General features: G+C 38.6%; 2 protein-coding genes across 2 annotated transcripts; both read left to right on the top strand.

Annotated features, from left to right (window-relative positions):
• The first annotated feature begins 1542 nt into the window (after positions 1-1542).
• On the top strand, positions 1543-11237 carry LOC145496194 (uncharacterized). The gene is made up of 11 exons (XM_081475858.1): positions 1543-1631; positions 2612-2961; positions 3466-3630; positions 6644-6757; positions 6957-7079; positions 7422-7518; positions 7767-7985; positions 8367-8743; positions 8840-9007; positions 9546-9656; positions 10876-11237. The coding sequence occupies exons 1-11, from the start codon at positions 1562-1564 to the stop codon at positions 11050-11052; spliced, it is 1971 nt and encodes a 656-aa protein (XP_081331984.1). The 5' UTR covers positions 1543-1561; the 3' UTR covers positions 11053-11237.
• Positions 11238-11281: 44 nt separating this feature from the next.
• Positions 11282-19564, top strand: LOC145495601 (uncharacterized). Its single transcript, XM_081475232.1, has 8 exons — positions 11282-11339; positions 11656-12036; positions 12901-12981; positions 13314-13436; positions 14675-14803; positions 15050-15105; positions 15171-15717; positions 17934-19564. The coding sequence occupies exons 1-8, from the start codon at positions 11282-11284 to the stop codon at positions 18272-18274; spliced, it is 1716 nt and encodes a 571-aa protein (XP_081331358.1). The 3' UTR covers positions 18275-19564.
• The last annotated feature ends 260 nt before the right edge of the window (positions 19565-19824 follow it).

The following is a 19824-nucleotide window of genomic DNA, read 5'->3' as shown; positions in this document are numbered from 1 at the left end:
AGGCTTCAGTAACCCTTTTAGAGTTTGCTATTGAGGTTCCATTAGCAAGAGAACAAAGAAAAAAATGAGTATCACCTGGTAATTTGTTGAAACATTGCTCAATATTTCCAACAAATTTTAACACTAAAGCTTACTGAATCACACACTATTTTTCCATCTAAAAGCTTGCAAAAAGCAGCTGAAAACCCGAAACAGCTCTGTTGTATCCCTCTACGTGCCTGTCCTGTCTTGTCTATTTTATGTCCGCATCAGACCGTGAAACCTAAATTACTCAAATGGCATACAGAAGTGTTAGAACGACAGAAAAAAAGGATACTAGGTATCAAATCAAATATACGAACCTTCCAGTTTAATATATGTTCGCAGTCTCGGAATTCGCGATTTTACGTATCGCTACATGCACTTGTGTTTACCGGTTTTACTAACCATTTTGGGGGTCTATTCCTACCCTTAGCTTCTTACAAATTGTTTGTTGAATAAACACGGTGAACCTGGTATCATTAATTGTCACTTCGCCGAACAAGTTACATTTAGACGTGAATTTAAAATGCGGTTTGTTTCAATTCTTAGTTCTGCGCGGGTATAAATCAATAAAAGTCGCTCAGTTACGTATGCAAAAAGAAAATTAGCACTGCGAGAACGCACGTTGTTCCCAATTTGGTGACCTCTGGGCGGGTGCATCGATGCACTCACTTCGCACTCTACGTAAACACTCAAATGACGCACTTTTAAAGGTCTCACCTGTACTTTAATGCCATCCATTGCATATCTAAAAAAATAAACACGCTTGTGTATAATGGCAACAACTTAAGTCGCATCACTGGCTTCCGCTCAACTTGAAGTACCTCATCAATGATATTACCAGTTCGACTTTATTCTGTTTTTTTATTCTAGACCGTGGACTGCAACATAAAATTTGCATTGTCATAATTCATACGTCTTTCACTCGTGTGTGTTTTGTTCTTCTTTCAATGTGTTCACTTTTAGCTGTTGTCTATGTGTGTTCTTTTGAAGACATCGAGAAAGCTACAAGTTCAGGCAGGCCCCAGTAACCCCTTAAGATTCTGTTATTGAGGTTCCATTAGCTGAAAAAATATATAAAAGAAATAAATAAAATACCACCTGGAGATTTGTTGAAACATTGCTCAGTATTCCCAATGCAACTTTACAGGAACGCTTAGAGAATCACACACAATTGTTCCATCTAGGCTGAACCTTGAATATCACTTAATCAAACGAGTGATATTCATTTAGAATCTGGGTAAGTAGAAATATCTGCAAAATTCCTTCGACAAATTCCAGGGAAAAAATAGTGTAAAACCAGCCAATAATGATAAAAATATGAGAACAAGACATAGCCCGTTGCACATATTTCTGTTTGTTATCAAAACTATGAACAATGCAATGGTCTGAAACAAACTAACGAAATATTGACGTAACAACAACAAACAACAACAATATTTTATTACACCATGGCTGAAATGTTGATATAAAAGTGAGTTCCATTTCCAACAATCCTCATTACTAGGAAGAGATAATCACTTCGAATCATTAAGCCGTGATGTTTTCAGGCAAGGAAGGTGCGCTTCAGCTCGTTTGGTTATGCTTCTTGATGCATGTTGGCGTAAAAGGTATCAACATCATTCTCTTTTATTACCCCGTTAACAAAGTTTTTTTTTTCGAACAAATTCTTTTTATGATAAAAAAAAAAATCGAGAAACGTTTGCAATATGTGGAAGAAAATTAAACTTATGTCAGCGTTTTTGGAGCTTAGCTACGATACCGTTTATTTCTAACAATGCTGCATCTCAAACGTAAAGGAAAAAAACGTTTGTGGACGTATTTTTTTTATCACTTTTATTTACTGCTGTTTTCATTATTAATCGTGCAGTTGTCAGTCTTAAACTCACTTTCTATATTAAGACGAGCACATGCATATGATCGATAGTGTCCTTTATTTTTTGTTAGTTTGTCTCTCGTTCGGATATTAAGGAACATTTCTTTTGTCCGTTTCAGACCGTGATATTTTCGAGTCGATTTCCATAGGTGTTTAGCCCCAAAATCTTATGACATGGATTGCGCTTTGTTTTAATATTGCTAACTTCCATGTTGCATCATTTATCGCAACCCGTTTGAACAGCCGGACAGGTAGTGAAATTATGTGATTTTTTTTTTTATATACCAGTGTCTAAACATAGCGGAATTTTCCTTTGCACTTGTTATATATTGTTTAATGTTGTTTATTTGGTGAACGTGAACACTCTAAGGCTCATGAAGTTATACAATTTTCAACTTAAATTTCAAACTTGACCCGCCTCAGTTAAGTTTAACTACTGTCTGTCAATGTTCTTTTGCTTATATAAGTAACTAGCCGAAAGTTATTTCCTTCGTCAAAATAATTTGCAAAATATAATCTTAAAGCTATGAGATTCGATTGCTCTTGACGCTTAACAGCTATGATAGGATAGCCCTATCGTTCCAAATCTTTGCTGCTTATCTCAAAACACAACTTGAACGCTTTGAATGCAACGTTTTGCCAATTGTATAGAATTCTGCTCATTGTGGCCTCGCCAAAAACAGTTATTTGTTCCTTTTTTTTTTTCTGTTTCAGGCATTGAAATTGGGAAGGTCCACATTCAACAAGTGGGAAATGATGCTTTTCATTGCAGATATGTATCATTTAGCAATCGTTTCTCCAGTGGAACTCCGGTGCGAGTTTTTGCTTCGATTAATTACGGAAACGAATCATCAGAGGTACACGATTCCGCTTCTATTTGGGTTGAAGATGTCACAACAAGCCGCTTCAAGGTCTGTCTCGTCCAAGGGGGCGGAGGCTCTGTTGTTAACACCACTATCGATTGGTTTGCATTCCAAGGTTCCCAATCAGGAGTTGATCACGGAGAGACAAGTTTTAGCCTTTTTACAACTGGGACAAAATGTAATCGGGTGACTTTTCCTCAGGTATGATTAGACTCTGGGTATTTTCTTGTGACGCACATTTAACTGTGACAATGAAGCCATCGCAAATTTTGCACTCTTAAATTCCTCAGCTTCTCGCTGTTAGTGTTATTTCTAAACGTAGTCTACGCCACTCTTCTCTATCGTCATGAACAAAGTACTCCAACCCAAACGTCAATCGTGGCAACCTTCGGGCATATATCTCCTATTCCCTGTTTACACAAGCTACAAATGAATTTCAGTTCATCTACAGAATAATAATATTATGGTAACTTGTGACAACCTAATTCAGTTTTAAGTAAACGGTGAACCCAATTAGTAATTGATCAATCAACAAAGGATCAGCAGCCACTTGATTCTTTTATTTTTTTTTTTTAATATTTCTAGGAAAGAGAGGATACACTTATGTTATGTCAACATTTCCTATCACGTATAGTGGCATCCATGTATTTATAATAACAGTTTTAAGTCACGGCTGTTTTGAATTTGACCTATTTTTACTTTTAGGCCTTTTCAGCGGTACCTAAACTTCACGTCACGGTAAAACATGGAACCCCAAACCAAAAGCAGGATGCTATGAGTGTTTGGATTGCAAACATTTCCACAAGTCAGTTTGAAGTTTGTCTACGAGAGTCAAGTACATTTGATGGACCTCACAATAATATCATGGTGGTAAGAAATGCTTTTACCAAAATTTAAGCAATAAACATTTCACTTTTTAGCGGGATTTAAATGTCACTGTCAGAGAAAACCGGGCAGTACCAAAAGATCGAGGTCGGCCGTTTACCTTCATCTTTTCACAGTATAAAAGCTATCCAAAAAGATTAACAACCATGACGTTTGCGGAGGTAGGCGTTCGTTTTTATTCGAGATATCACCACATCATGATTTTGGCCTCTCAAGCGGTCTAAAATGGCCGACATTTAGGGCAACTTTAGATGAGCCTAAAAGATACCTTGCAAAAATTCCAGAAACTCTTATTTTCGTGCGATGATATTTGTCCCTTTGTTAGTTGGTTGAGATATACTAGAAGTCTTTCGCTTTGATTCTACGGTTTTCACGAGGTGCCAAATATCATCGCCGAGTCGTTAATGAGCGTGACCCAAATTTTAGCCATTTTCAGCGAGTCGTTTTTCACAAGTGGGACAATTTATTTTCACAGAAAAACATTATTGTAATAGTCTTTTGCAATGTTATTAATATCCAGTTTAGTTAAAATTGGTACCAACAGGCAAATCGGAGTAATTGGTCTAGCAAAGTCCAAAAAAATCATTAGTCAGAAATATTTCTCGCCAAATGCTTAGCGAAGAACATCACCTTCTCCCGACTTTCTGCGATTTTTATCTACGATCTACTGAAAGATCAGCAAAAAATAGCTAGCTGGACTGCATAAGAGGATATTTAAGCTGTGGGATCGTGATAAGCCTATGCAAACATTTCAAACTTGCCCAATCATTACGTTATCTAGGCTAAGTTTTCCCGCGAAAATTCTACTTTTAACGTCACGTTGCGCGCATGGAAAAACAAAGTGGATCCTCAATTCGCTGGTCTGTTTCGCTGTTGTGTAGAACAAATTGCAAGTTAAAAGTGAGCGAACCTTTATCCTAAATTTAATTTTGGGACTTCTGCAAACCCCTTGTTTACATCAATTTCTCGTTTTCGGAAGGCGTGACGCGTGACAGATTCTAAGGTTAGACGACAGGACTTTAAAATGTCGATCTTACCTAAAGGTGTCTTCTTGGTTTTGAAAACATAAACTCGTCTTTCGGATCAGAAAATTGGCCTAGCATGCGGGTAGTGGGTCAGTTTTTCTTCAGCTATTAGCATGCAAACGAGTTGGTCTATTTGGCACAGCCGAATGTAAACATCGAAGAAATACAGGTTATGACAAAATCCGGCCCACGAAAGAATCGTAAAGGACAGACGACTGGAAGAAACATCTCAATACGTGTAATCGTTGCTAGGTCAGGATTGCCAGCGAAAATCTTTCTTGCGTTCATTGTTGCCGTTTGTATCGTCGCAGGCTAGTACACCGTTTTGTTTTTCGCTCTGAAACGTTACTTTCAACAAAAGTGATTTAATGTTGCTCCCGTTAATATCACCACAAAACCCTTCAATGCAACGAAATTACATCCAAGTTAGTATTGATAATTTCTTGTTCATTTTACTGCTGGTAAAGTTCACAAAGAACGAGATTGCATGTTTCTGATCCGTTAACGTGATTGAATTACATTTTGCACGCAACTGAGTTGCTGTGAAGATTAGTTTTGTCTTTTTCTTTTGTCTTTTTGACCTAGCAACGATTACACGTATTAAGATGTTTATTCCACTCGTCTGTCCATTATGATCCTTTCGTGGGCCGGATTTTGTCATAACCTGTATTTCCTCGTTGTTTACATTCTGCTGCGCCGAATAGGCACCCCCACTGACGCCTTTCCTCGACCATCTCGTTTGCACGCTAGTAATTGAAGAAAAACTGACTTGCCACCCGCAATGCTAGGCGACTTTTCTGATCCGAAAGAACAGTTAATGTTTTCAAAACGAAGGAGGAACTTTTAAGTAAGATCGACATTTCGAAGTCCTGTCTTCTTACCTTTGAATCTGTAACGCGTGTAACTATGTAAACAAGTCCCAAAATTAAATTTAGGGTAAAGTTTCGTTCACTGTTAACTTGCAGTTTGCTCGACACAACTGCAAAGAAGACCAGCAAACTGAGTATCCACTTTGTTTTTCCACGCAGCGTGACGTTAAATAGGATTTTCGCGGGAAAATTTAGCCTAGATAATGGTAAGTATTTGGCGAGTATGAAATGTTTACATTGGCTAATAACGATGCCAAGGCTTAAATATTCCCCTCTGAAGTCCAGCTAACTATCTTTTGCTGATCTTTCAATAAATCATGGATAGCAACCGCAGAAAGTCGGGAGAAGGTGATATTCTTCGCTAAACATTTGGCTGGAAATATTTCTGACCAATAATTTTTTTGGACTTTGCGAGACCAATTACTCCGATTTGCCCGTAGATACCAATTTTCACTAAACTAGATATCAATAACATTGCAAAAGACTATCACAAAAATGTTTTTCTGTGGAAATAAACTGCCGCACTTTTGAAAAACGACTCGCTGAAAATGGCCAACATTTGGGTCACGCCCATTTACGATTCGGCGGCTATATTTGACACCTCGTGAAAACCGTAGAATTAAAGCGAAAGACCTCAAATGTATCGCAGTCAACTAACAAAGGGACAAATATTATCGCACAAAAATAAGAGTTCCTGGCGTTTGTGCGAAGTATCTTTTAGGCTCACCTAAAGTTGCGCGAAATTTGGGTCATTTTAGACCGCTTGAGAGGCCAAAATCATGATGTGGTAATCTCGAAGGAAAACGAACGCCTACCTCTGCAAATGTTCTGGTTGTTAATTTTTTCGAATAGCTCTTATACTGTGAAAAGATGAAGGTAAACGGCCGACCTCGATCATTTTGGTACTGCCCGGATTTCTCTGACAATGACACTTGAGTCAGAAGCATCATCTTTTCTTCACCAATCTGTCGTACAAAATGCAGGAGGTTGAATTAAATAACAGAATGTAAATGAAATAATTAAAACTATCAGTCTTAGCAAAGGTATAAATATGTAAACATAGTAGCCTTGCATATTATTTTTTGCTGGGTTTTTTATTACCAGAACTGGATGGCATATGAGCAGTACCCATCTGCATGGAAAGCTAAAGAGTCATCGTTCATTGTCTTTTCTGAAAATGAGCTACCAACTGCAGAAAGCAGCTACGCTCTGTGCAAGGTTAGTATGCATACCTTGAATGCCTGGCAGTACGTAGAGATATCTTCTTCTCAAGCTTTAGTGCAGTAGTTATTACCAAACTGGTGCTTTTATCATTATTGTTATTACCATTGCTGCATAAAGGTAGTTGAAATTTAGATTTCGGTTCTGAAAAAATGCCGGTTGGACAACTCGTATCTCTTTACTGCTTTTCTTGCAGAATGTCAGCTTCGCCAGTCCATTTTACTCACCACCTGTGATTCTCACAACTGTTCTTAATGGTGGTAGTAACAGTGCTAACTTAGCGTGTCCAGTGAAAGGTCCTTTGAGCAGTTGGCTGGAGGTAAAGCATTCTTTTACAAGCTATTCAAAGTTGCACTCATGCTACATGAAAATTGCACTCCTTTTTAAGTGAGAGAGACGCGGTAAATTGGCGGTAGATTAGGCGAAACATATGCGTGTGTATAATTTTTGTTCAGTTATTTCTCCAGTTTTAGCGAGTTTGTACATTAGTGTTCAGTTCTGCCGATGGAAAGAGGAGAGCAAGGAAAAGGGACAAACGACAAAACCAAAAAGATAATCTGTAGGGACTGATTAAGGAAGTAGAAAAAAAAAAAAGACCGAAACCTGAAGTAAATCATAGAGAGTTAATTTACAATGTATTTTATATTTCTTATCTTCAAAGGAGGTCACAAACAACTACTTTAGAGTGTGTATCAGAGATAGTGCAGGATATGATGGTCAGAGAAGCAATGTTATCGTGGATTACTTGGTTATTGGAGGTACTGAAGATTTGGTTTTTTTACCTGTGCAAAAAACCATTACATTCACAAACACCTAGCTAATCCTATACATAAACTTTATTAATGCGTCTTAATATCTAGCCGATCGTCAATATTCCGTAATAGAATCATGAATGAAGTTTCAGTCGTTTCTTTTTACAGGTGTAAGGATACCTTTCAACTTTCACCCTTTTAACATTTTCTGTAAACATTTGATTACAACAAGCTTTGTTTTCATTCAATTTTAGACCTCGATCCATGTACAAATGCAAGTTGTAAGTACTACAGCTATTGCGTAGCCTCCTCTCCACACCAGTTTACTTGTGTTTGTGAAAACAGCTGCCCGTCATACGAAGAACAAGTCTGTGCTTCCAACGGTCGTACATTTACTAATTTGTGCTTGCTCAGGAAAGAGATCTGCAGAACAAATGGCAATTATACTGACTATCATCCTGGAAGCTGTACAGGTATTTTAGATACGTCTTCAGTTTTGGTAAAGATTTTTTTAGGGCAACCAAAGAGAGGAAGACAAGGGCAAAATGACAAGCAAGCATATAAATGGACAGATAGACGGACTAACAGTAAAACACAAACAGACGTGCTGCCAGCCTGACTCACTGGCGGACTGAGAGACAGTAATGAACTGTTACTTAAAGTTGTCAGGCTTATGTGAAAGCCAGTGTGAAACATAAGGCCTCAGATTTATAAAACAGTGTGTATTTGTTGCTATGGCTTCCCACAATTGGATTTACCTGCTATTACTTAATAGGCTTTACACTACTTGAGACCTATTTAACACTGAGTTTTTGCTCAAAAAAATGGATTTAATTGGTTTTATTTACTTGTAGGTTTTCCGCTTCAGAAAGGAAGACACACCTTCCAAAACAATCCATCCTGGGCAGAGGACCAGTGTGAAATCATCAAGTTTGAACCGTTCATATTTTACCCTGATCAGAAAATCTACATACAGCTGACCGTTAACCACATAAACTATTCTGACGCTGCTGTTGTACACGAGGCCACCACACCGTGGGTTGAAAGCGTTAACAGTACTCAGTTTACAGCCTGTGTAACTCGGGCTGGAAGGAATGACTATCCCACAGATAGCTTCGTTACAGTTGATTGGGTTGCCTATCAAGGTGCTCCATCTGGTGGAGTGGCGGGCGAGGAAATGTTTTCTCGTTGGTGGACAGGAACTACCTGTCAAACGGTTACCCTTCCTCAGGTAAATGAGATCTTTTTTTCAGTGAAAATGAAGAAGTATTCCCCCACGTTTAATCAATCTTGTTGCATCTAAACGTACTATCTTGGTACGTTTTAGGGAAGGTACGCTTATCCACCGACAATATTTGCAACTGCTGAACACCACAGGTCGCGTCTAAAGCACGACGCTACCAGCGTGTGGCTGGAGGACGTCTCAGCGAGTTCCTTTAAGATTTGCCTCCGGGAACTTCAAAACTTTGCAGGGGTTCATGACGACATCTCAGTGGTAAGCGATTTTTAATCTTTTATATAATGCTTCTAACACTGCAATGTTTGAAACATTGGCACTTGACCCGGAAAACTGATAATATTTTTGGGAGAACGTTTCAATCAAGATTGACTTGGTTATGTTACCGGCATTATTAACAAAAGTAACATCTAGTATTATACAGATGTGCTGCTATTAATAGTCAATACACATTTTTGGTACTCTTCAGTGGCATACCAGAAACGGATCAACCATGGTTGTTAATTTGGAAAAGGTATTTTCTCACGCTCCAAGTCAGTGGAATGATATCACGGCAATGTTTGTGATTGGGTACGGTAAAACGATAGAGCGGAGTTGAGCAATATAACGGGGTCAGGTAGAATCTAAAATTTGTTAGGTGTCCAGCGATAAAGTTTTGGGTTGTCAACTGAACATTCTACCCAGATGCGTCTACCGTTTTATTAACATTCGTCACTTGTCGCAATAAAGTGCATTTGTCATCATTAAATAGACTAGTTTAATTTCCGTAACATACATTAATTTGATGTTGTTATAGAACTGGCTGGCGTTCGAGGACCTCCACAGACCACTCTTTTCCGAACACGATGATGTAAGGTTTGAAAATAACGCTTTGCCTTCAGAGAATCATAACTTTGCGTTTTGCCAGGTAAGCAGTACTTTGATAGTGGGTTTCCCTATTCCTTTTGAGATTTTTTCTTTGTGTCGTTTTGCGTGAGTTGGGCTTTATAGCTGCTATTTTAATATATAGGAGATAGACTTACAAAAACTCCTTAAGCGTGTTTTAAACCTTCGATAGAAATGCTCAATTTCTTTTACATTCCTTCACAAAACAGGAATAAAACATAAACTATTTACCACAAGTAACTGCTTCAGTTGTAGTCCATGCCCAACAGCTACTAGTATTGGTGTACATACTTCTAGAAACCGTTCACATGGACATCAGCTATTACAGACAGTGGCTGTTAAAAAAAAACAAAAAAAACAAAAAAACAAAAAACAAAACAAAACAAAAAACAAAACAAAAAACAACAACAGCAGCCGCAATAACAACAACAACAACAACAACAAACGTAGACACGCCATCCATTGCAAAAATTGGCGTATGTGACCATGCACAAATCATGACTGGTCCATTGACCAATAAAACAAAAAAGTTCAGTTTTTACAATAATTGAGAAGGTCGGAAAAATGTTAAATGTTCCTAATTTAACGCTACCCTTTTTCATCTATTATCTACTTTTCCTAACCTTCTGATGCCAACGCGAGTCTTTACTGTTGCATTTGCATTTTTTTCTTGTGGTCACAGGCGGCCCAAGCTCACAATGCGAGGAGTTATCTTTATATGCGAACGTTCAGCGAAACGTGACGAGCTTATGACATATACGGCATATACTATTACATAACGACCGAATTTGACTACGCGAAACGTGACTTTCGCCATGCAGCATACGGAGGTGTTGTGTTACAACGGTTTGAATTTATAAAGGTTTGTATGGGAACGCAACGGTTTTGCTCGAAAAGTCAATTATTCATATATTTTGTGAATAAAATCTACTTACCCTGTTGCTCTGTTGTATTCTGTGTTATTTGCCAGCTCCTCAGGCCGATCTAATTCGATTTCGACGAGTTACTATTCTGTGGTTTTTCGCTAAAAGAAAGACAAGATCAATTCAAACCGTTGTAACACAACACCTCCATATGCTGCATGGCAAGAGTCACGTTTCGCGTAGACAAATTCGGTCGTTATATGCCGTATATGTCATAATCTTGTCACGTTTCGCTGAAAGTTGGCATGAAAAAAAAAAAAAAAGGAAAAAAAAGATAACTCCTTGCATTGTGATCTTGGGCCGCCTTTGTTGTGGTAGGACTTGAGTTTCATACGGAACTACACCAAAGCCCCAACAGTGGTGTTAACAGCCAAACATTCGGCCAGTGGTGGAAATACAGCCGCAGAGTGCAACGGAATCGTCAGCTGGATAGAGGTAATCCTAAAAGCCAACAGTGCTTTTATTTCTCCCAGAGAACATACAATCAAAACGTAAAGAACTTATTTCAGAATAAGGTTTTGTTATCTAACCTTCCTTTTCTTATGTTTTTGTCTCTTTTTCTAAGTTTATCGTCAAATCCGGATTTCGAATATGTGTCAAAGAACTGTTTGTTAAACGCTTTGATCCACTAACTGTGTCATATGCAATACTGTCAGGTATGCAAGAATTGCTCAGCATTAATAAATTTGTATAAAAATCACGCTCGGAAAGCATACATACAGTGATGCCCCTCGCCCCAAATGGAATAATATGTTGTAATCTTACAAAAGGAGCAATTAAAAGTAGATCAAACTGAAGATGTGGCTCTACAGAAGTTTTGCCCTTTCATTTAAGGACAACCTTGCTTTTTAAAACTGTAACTACTAAGTGGCATAGAATCGTTAAAACAGTGGACGTGAGATCCGAGTTTCTTCACTAAGTTGTTGCTTGGAACATCCTTATTTAATGGTGGTGAGGTACAATGACACATGTGACACATTGACATACAATCTCGATGAATAGTGACACACCTAAGCACCCTCCATGCCACTGAATCCACAGTTCTGTTGCGCCGAGACAGCTGGTCTTTAACATAATTTCCTTACGCTTTAATCACAGACGTTTGTCAGGATGACTGGACCTATTTCAAAGGATATTGCTACAGGAAAGTATCTTCCTGTGATTCATGGAGTGGTGGCCAAGGGACCTGCGCTACACTGGGAGCAAATCTTCCAAGTATCCACAGCCAAGAAGAAAACGTATACATTCAGAGTCTACACGGTGGACAGCACTCTTGGTTGGGCCTGTCTGATATCAACTCTGAAGGAACATTTGTGTGGAGCGATGGAACACCTTTTGACTTTCACTACTGGGCGAAACACCAGCCAAACAACTTTCGCAATGAAGACTGTGTTCACACTCTTGGGTTCCTTCAAGGCCACAAGTACGAGTGGAACGATGTGAATTGCACAGACTGCCACGGATTCACTTGCCAGAAAGGTTAGGATAGGATTGTTAAAAATTGATGGTTTTACACCAAAAAAATAATGTGGCAGATTGTAATCAAATATTCCGAAATTTCAACTTTTTGGACATTTAGTTTATCATTTATGCGTTCTTTAAGGGTGCAAACCAACTAAAATGTGTGTAACTTGTTTCTTAGAACGAGATTTAAACTTTTACCAATGAGTTCGAGGAAATTCAAAAGAAACTCTCGTACTTACTTGAGAGCCTCAAAGTGATTTCTGGTGGACTATTCTCTCTGGTAATAAATCTTGACCTATATGAGCGTGAAAATTCTCTCAGTTATTGTAAAATGCCGTTTTGATCATAAATTATTGATACGGTTTCTGCATAACATCGCTGCAATAAGAGCTAATAAGTCAGACAGAAAATATAGTTGGAGTAAGCGCTGTAGCTTTTGGCTTGACCACAGTCTTCCTTTTTGTCGAGGAAAGAAAAATTTTAAAAAACAATGTTCCGCATCAAATACCATCATACCCTGTAGCTTCTTCTGCATCCATTGAATACGGAATTCGTTAATCGTGCATCAAAATAAAAATAGTGTTTGGTATACTGACGTTTCCCTTAATGGGTTCGTCCTAGCACCCTCGCCATTCACTCTTGAATCCATCGGTGACGCACTCTTGTGCTTGAAAGGGGATTTTCATGATTATGACGCCCAAAATCTTCCCACGAACAGATTTTTCGAAATTTATCAAGCGGTAAGGCAAAGATCAACTTTTGCCAAAAAGCAAAAAGAAATGGGGGTCACTGTGCTGTTTTCAGAATAAGGCCCATTTTCAGGTCATGGTTTGTTTTTTTTCATTTTTGTTTTTGTTTTTGTTTTGTTTTTTTTGTAAGCTTTTGTTATTTTTAGACGATCTTTGCGTGCGACTATCAGCGATAAAGGACGCTACTTAGCGAAATTTACATCAAGCACACGTACCAAACGAGACAAGAAAAGGTGTGTATTTGTAGCTCACCACGTACAGATTTTTTTCGGCTTTTTGTTAAAATGGAGGAAATCAGTCCAAAAAGTGATCTATGAAAATAAAAGAGGGGCTGACTGACCATTTGAGATCAATTGCAGGTGAAGCTGGCGCACCTGGTGCCAAGTCCTATATTTGCTTATATGTCTTCCTTAGTACGTGCGATCTTTGACGTAGCCTGACGTTGCGACATGAATTAGGTGCGCAGTAAGGATACATAGTGAGGATGCGCAGTAACAAATAGGCCCGAATTTCCTTGATGAATTTATTTTCTTGATTCGGCAGATTACAATGAATGCACGCACTTCTCATACGATTGTCCTGTAAATGCCACATGTGTAAACAGTGATGGTTCTTACTCATGTCAATGCCCAGTTGGATTTCGTGTGGATGGAAAGAATTGCACAGGTTTGTAGTTATTTTGCTTTGTAGCTATTTAAGGACGGTGCCTACTTAATACAAAGTTTTTTGCGCCAGGTTAGGACCTCACGGAAAAAGTAGATCTTTGCAAGGGCTGTTGGAATCCACAAAGAAAAATAGGGGTAGCCACGCATTTTGTCGAGATAATTAGCCTTGAATCTCAACAAAAATGCTCACATCATTAGAATTCCCCTTTACATACAGAAAAGCAAGCACATTTATAAAGATCTTAAAACTACATGGTAAATGGTAACATAAAAACCATTTTTGGTATGTTTTTAATAACAAAATCATTGCAACAGCGCTTTTAGTGTCTCTGACAGCCTTCCTCTGGTTCAATTAAAATACAGTCTAAATACGTTTTGCTCACAACCAGAAACTAATCACGTGTTGAATAGGCTTGCCCCTTCCATTTCATGACATAAAATGTAGGGGTAACCACGCGTTTTTTAAAGTTATTGATCTTTTTTGAAAACTTTTACGGTACCCATTACATTTTTTCCTGTCACCTCCCCAGTGAGTAAAACATTTGCGTATCTCGTGCTTGTTTTGCGCGCGCACTACGCCATCTGTACATGTTTACTGTTGGATTTCAGTATAATTTTCGATAGATAACAGCATAGTTTTTCAGCTGGAAGACGTTAACGGTTAGTGGTTAGCGATATCCTTCTAGTCTGGTGTTTCTGGTTTAAGTACAGGTTCATTAAACTTGATTTGGTCACAGCAGGAAAATTTTTCTTTCACTTTAGTCGTGTACTTGGTAACGTAGTTGATTGCGTCAATGTCAACCCAGCGTGCGCGTGGCACTTAAACCATGCCTTGTATGATGCGCAGAACGTGTACGCACTTACAAAAGTACGCACCGTCCTTAAGCCCGACCTAGCGACAAATTAGGTATATCATGTAAGACGCACTCAAATTCACGCAAAAATTGCAACAATCGTGCAGAAACAGGCCATCTCAAGCAAAACAGTCTAGGGACTGTAGTTCTGTCTTGCAATCCCTTGAGCTAATTGACTAAATAGCTTTCAAGTGTGTGACTGATATCACCACTTACGCGGAATGCCAAACCCGGAAAATAATGTCGTACACAAATATTTCTGTGTTGGGGTCGGAGGACGAGATACATGTACCATACATCGTTTGTTCATGCCCTTTTTCAACTTTCTTTTGAATTTTAAACTGTTTCTGTGACACGGAATGTCGCTGATTATTTATTGAAACAGATGTGAACGAGTGCCTGGGATCTTTTTCCTGCCATGCCCAAGCCCAGTGTGTGAATGCTCCTGGTTCCTACAGCTGCAGATGTTTAAAAGGCTATGCAGGAGATGGAAAATATAACTGCAATAAAACAAGTAAGCTATCCATGTTGTTGCGAAACGCCCTTTTAATATTACTTTTAGAGTTGTGGATATTTCTATCTTTTTAGATTTCGAAAATATGTTTTATCGTTTTTTTTAACTGAAAAACTAAGGCGTTTTGACATGTATAATATTACTTAAGCGTTCGTTTTTTTCTCGCGTCCGTCTGTTCTCGAAGATTACAATGGTATGGAATTTCCTTTGGAATTACTTTCTATGAGAAACCTTAATCCTCCTTAGCGCCTGATTCTTTCATCCACGAGGTTAAATTTCTGTTGCTGTTATCTACTGTGCCAGTGAGAACAACCTTATGGTTACCCTTTGAACAGTTAGTATCGGCTAAAGTTTATAACAAATTTAGTGTTATTTTCTGCTGAATTACTTAGCTTTACACTCTGCTGTTTTTACAAATCTCGGTGCGAGTGGAAGATATGGTCCAACAACACTTGGTAGTCACTACACAGGTCAGGATCATGACGGTCACGTTACACTGTCCAGCGGTATTCAGCAGTGGACTGTGCCGTACACTGGTGATTATCGAATAGAAGCAGTAGGAGCAGCAGGGGGATATGAATTACGAAGTAACAACGGTCAGTACCGAGGAAGAGGAGCACGCATGATTGGAACTTTCAGCTTATCCAAAGGTGAAAAAATTCGCATTCTCGTTGGCCAAGAAGGAGGGATTAACCGGGTTTATAATTCTGCTGGAGGTGGTGGAGGTACCTTTGTAGTGAGAGGAAACAGCACACCTTTGATAGTAGCTGGGGGTGGAGGAGGCATGGAGACTGTCACTTCAAGACACGCTGGGTGTGATGCGAGCACGAACAAAACAGGGAATCCTGGGTACAGATCATGGTCAGGAGGGAGCAATGGACATGGTGCACAGACTGCTGATAATAATGAATCAGGTAAGATTATAGTGAGGTAAGTATGTGTAGTCGATTGCGGTCGAGTAAAATTAAGGATTAATCTAGCATCACGCGCGTTTCCAGAAGTTGCAGAAATTGCCCGAGTCACGCAGCAAGGGGGTGAGGGGAGGGGAGGGGGGGGGGAGGAGATTTCTGCAACATCCGAAAACAAAAGTGATATTAATCCTTAATTTTTAGGAGGAATCGTGCATGCGATTACTTGCTTATAACATAGAGGGAAAAATCTCTTTCATTATCAAAATTGCGAGCCTTTGCGTAATTCGCACAAATCAGGTGAATGAAATATGTTTTTGTACAACAACGCCGTTGAAGGACTTTCGCCATTAAAACGTTTAAACGTTACTCGGGCTCAGATGCTTAGTGAAGGTCCTTTTTTATGAACCACACAGAGCGCCGTTGAATCTTCGATAATAACTAATACGGCAGGGAACACAAAAAACATCAGGAGCTATATTAGAGCTGAATCAAGACACTTGCTGAGTGCAAAAAACTGTTGTCAATTGTTCTCGAAATCATAATTATGTTGTTCTCGTTCGCCTCCTTAATCGTAGCCGGCGAGTCCTTGTGCTGATGTTTGTTCCCTGTTCAGAAATCTTTAAGTTTATTTATGACGCTCTTCGATTCACTGAAACTGTTTTTCACCATAGTTAGCTTAGCTCTATTTTTCCACTTCCCCACTTCATTAAGATGTTCTTTTAAGGTGTCGAGTTTTTGAGTTTTTAGGTTTTCGCTCATTTCCCTTAGTTCTTCAATAAAATAATTCTCAATTTTCTGATACGATACGCCATAGTTCAGTAACTGTAAAGCAGTTTTTACACCGTTGCCTAGCGACCTGAGAGCCACCTGTTTTTAAGTGATTTTGCCCTCTAGAGAAGGAAAAATTAGGAAAAATAAATGCCCTCTGTCTCGGCCAATGAGAATTCAGTAGTTTTGCCCTCTATGTTATAAACACTATAATTTTACTAGCATAAGAAGGATGTCAGTATGATGAGCTTATAACAAAAATGATAGAAATCAAAGTTTTCTAGTATCTAGAGAAAACAAAAGGTCGTCGTTTACCGGTTTGAAACGTACTTGATAATACCTTATGCGGTAAAAAACAGTTATTTCTAACCATCAGTCAGAAAGGTTGTATGAGGTAAAAAATCGGGTTATGGGTAATTAGAATAGGGCGTACCAGGAATTTGCCCACCTTGGATTTAGGCAGTAATAAATTTGTTAAAACATGAGCGGGCGAATATTAACGTTAAAAGCGACGTTTCGACGTCATCGTGACACAAGTCTCAAGGCAAAGTGAATAAATAATGCAAAGATTTGATTTGTACACAGTCTCTACAAATTAGCATAATAAATTTGTATTTAATCAAATCGTTTACAAAAAGGTTGCGAATTTGCTTTAAAATTTGTCTGGAAATAATTCCGTGTGATACATTATTGTTTACGGAGCCAATGTTCTGAAGGCAAGCAAATTTAATCTATAATTTTCTGTTTTTAATAAATAACAATAACAATAATACTGATGATAATGATAATAATTATAATACTAATAATAGTAATAATAATAACAATATTTTTTATTATAAATAAGTAATAGCAATTTTATTGAGCTCATTAAAATTCTTCACCAAAACTTTACATGATGATTATTTACAGCACAAAACTGTTTACAGTCATGACAGTTGTATTAAGACCATTAGAAAAGGAGGCAAAATGTAGTTTACAGAAATGAATAAAATTGAGAAATTCGGAGAATTGGAATGACTTGTATAAAATGTCACAGAAACGTAGCAAAAGTATTTACGGTTTGTGCCATCGATTGTACGCGAGAAGTAATAATGATAATAATAATAAACAAAAAAAAGACAAAAAAAAACGAAAACAAAAACAAAAGAAAATTACTCTCAAACATTTTACTATTTATGGAGTATTACTCGTCCTCGCATGAATACTACTAATAGGAAAATACTATATTAATACTAATAGCTATAATATTAATAATATTAACCTTATGGTGTTAACACAGAAGTTTTTGATCGTTTTAGCATCCTTTCAAAAGGTTTGATTATTTATAAGCCCTTCTTTATAAAGTTTGAACTAATCGCCAAATCTGACAATGAATAAAAATATGGTGGATCAAATTAAAGGCCTTGGTTACATAATATTGTTAAATAACAAAACAACTTGTGTGTTTGTAGGTGGCGGTGGTGGCGGCTTTTACTCGAGTGGAAGAAGTTCAAAGCAATTTGGTGGTTCAATGGGAACAGGCGGAGAAGGGGGTAAAGGGTTTTTACAGGGAGGAGTGGGCGGAAGATCCTTATACAACAACATCGACGGTGGGTTTGGAGGAGGAGCTGGTCCTTATGGAAGAGGAGGAGGTGCTGGCGGCGGGGGAGGGTACTCTGGTGGAAGCAGTGGAGATAATGAAAACGACTCCTGTGGGGGAGGGGGAGGATCTTATAACGCCGGAAAAAATCAACAAAATGAATGCTGTTACAAAACAGCTGGCCATGGTCATGTGACCATTATATTACTGTAAGTTGAAGCGAGTTTTACACCAAGCATTAGTCAAAATATAAGTTGATTCCGCTACCTAAAGGTGAATAGAAATATATGGCACAGCGTAACAGTAGGTTTTCGAAAAATATTAAAGCAAGATATGCTGTCCAATAAACTGGTCAAAATTTTACTACGCTGCAAGATTTCACGAACAGTTCTTGACATTTTGTTATCAAATATTACCTCCGTCATAGACCGGGCGTGACGTGTTACAGGCCATGTGGTTCAGAAAGTAAGATATTTGAAGCAACCCTTTTGCTGCGCAGATTATATGAATGCTATTGAATAAACCGTGTACACAAGTACACGTAAGGCTAAAACTTTATAGTTTAATTAGCATCAGGATTAAAACGCTAGCAACAAATAGTCAGCAAGATGCTGCCATTTATAAAATGTCTACTAAATAACAAGATGGCTGATGCTGATAGAACTCTAGCCTGCGAGCAGGTTCACGCTGATGCACAAGCGCTTGCGGCGTAGCTGCGAGCGCGAAATCGAGCAGCGCGAGACGCCTGCTTTGATCTCTGTAGATTTTTCATTTCCACCCTGGAAACCGCCGAAAAAAAAAAAGCCAACTAATATAATTTTCACCGGAACTATGAACTTTGGCGGCTTATTCTTTTTCATAACAAGATGCACAGGCGATGTCCGTTGTTGATAAAATTTTTCCGAAGAGAAACGGTCAAAGTTTATGTCTAGCAAGGACACACACTTGATTCCAAGTGATCTTGCTTTGGCAGTCTAGTCTTTGATGATGCTGGTAAACGGGTAAACGCCTTCGTGTTGTTTCGTTGCCCGCTTGCAATCACAGACGTTTGTAATATTTAACTCTTCCCATATGCAGTCGGCAAAAAGACAAGTGTACGTCTTGATTCATTAACATACTTTCAGCTGCTATTTCCTGCTCCCTCTAGAGTTTGAAATTGAACCAGAAATAGTCTGGAACTTTGTTAAAACATCAGTAATACGCGCACTCAACTCTTCCTCTGACTCCAAATGTGGACGACTTATATTTTATTGTGAGGACGTGCGGTAAATTACTGACTCCATTTATTCGCTCCTCATCAAACATAATGGATTAACAGTTTTCCAGGCGGTCCCACTTTTCGACCAATGATATTTCACTTCGCTCAAGCGAAACAGGAATGAAAAAATTACAGAGATCAAGGCAGGCTCACTTTCTTGGCGCCTCTTCATCAGGCTCCCCCCCGCCGAATCGGTTTTTTTCTTGGCCGCTCGCGCGTGACTCCAGGGTGAGCCTGCTCGGAGGCTAACAGAAATGGAGGGCGAGCTGCCACTGCCCACTGACCTCCCTTCTGTACAACGACCTTTGTACCACGGTGACGATATATATGAGTATATGAGTTTGCTTGTTTTGTCCGACGGCTAGTTAGATGGCTTAGAAGTACTAATTTTAATCTTTACTGAGAGAAAGTGAACGTTTTAAAATGGAATTTTCTTGTTGCTTTTCATATAATCAAACTTAATCTTGCAGTTTCTGATCAATAATCTGTAAACAGTCACAGCAGT

The sequence above is a fragment of the Orbicella franksi genome, chromosome 8, assembly GCF_964199315.1.
Source record: "Orbicella franksi chromosome 8, jaOrbFran1.1, whole genome shotgun sequence".
NCBI classification, from domain to species: Eukaryota; Metazoa; Cnidaria; class Anthozoa; order Scleractinia; family Merulinidae; genus Orbicella; species Orbicella franksi.
Note: the sequence above shows the minus strand (reverse complement) of the source record. Positions and strands in the feature narration are given on the sequence as shown.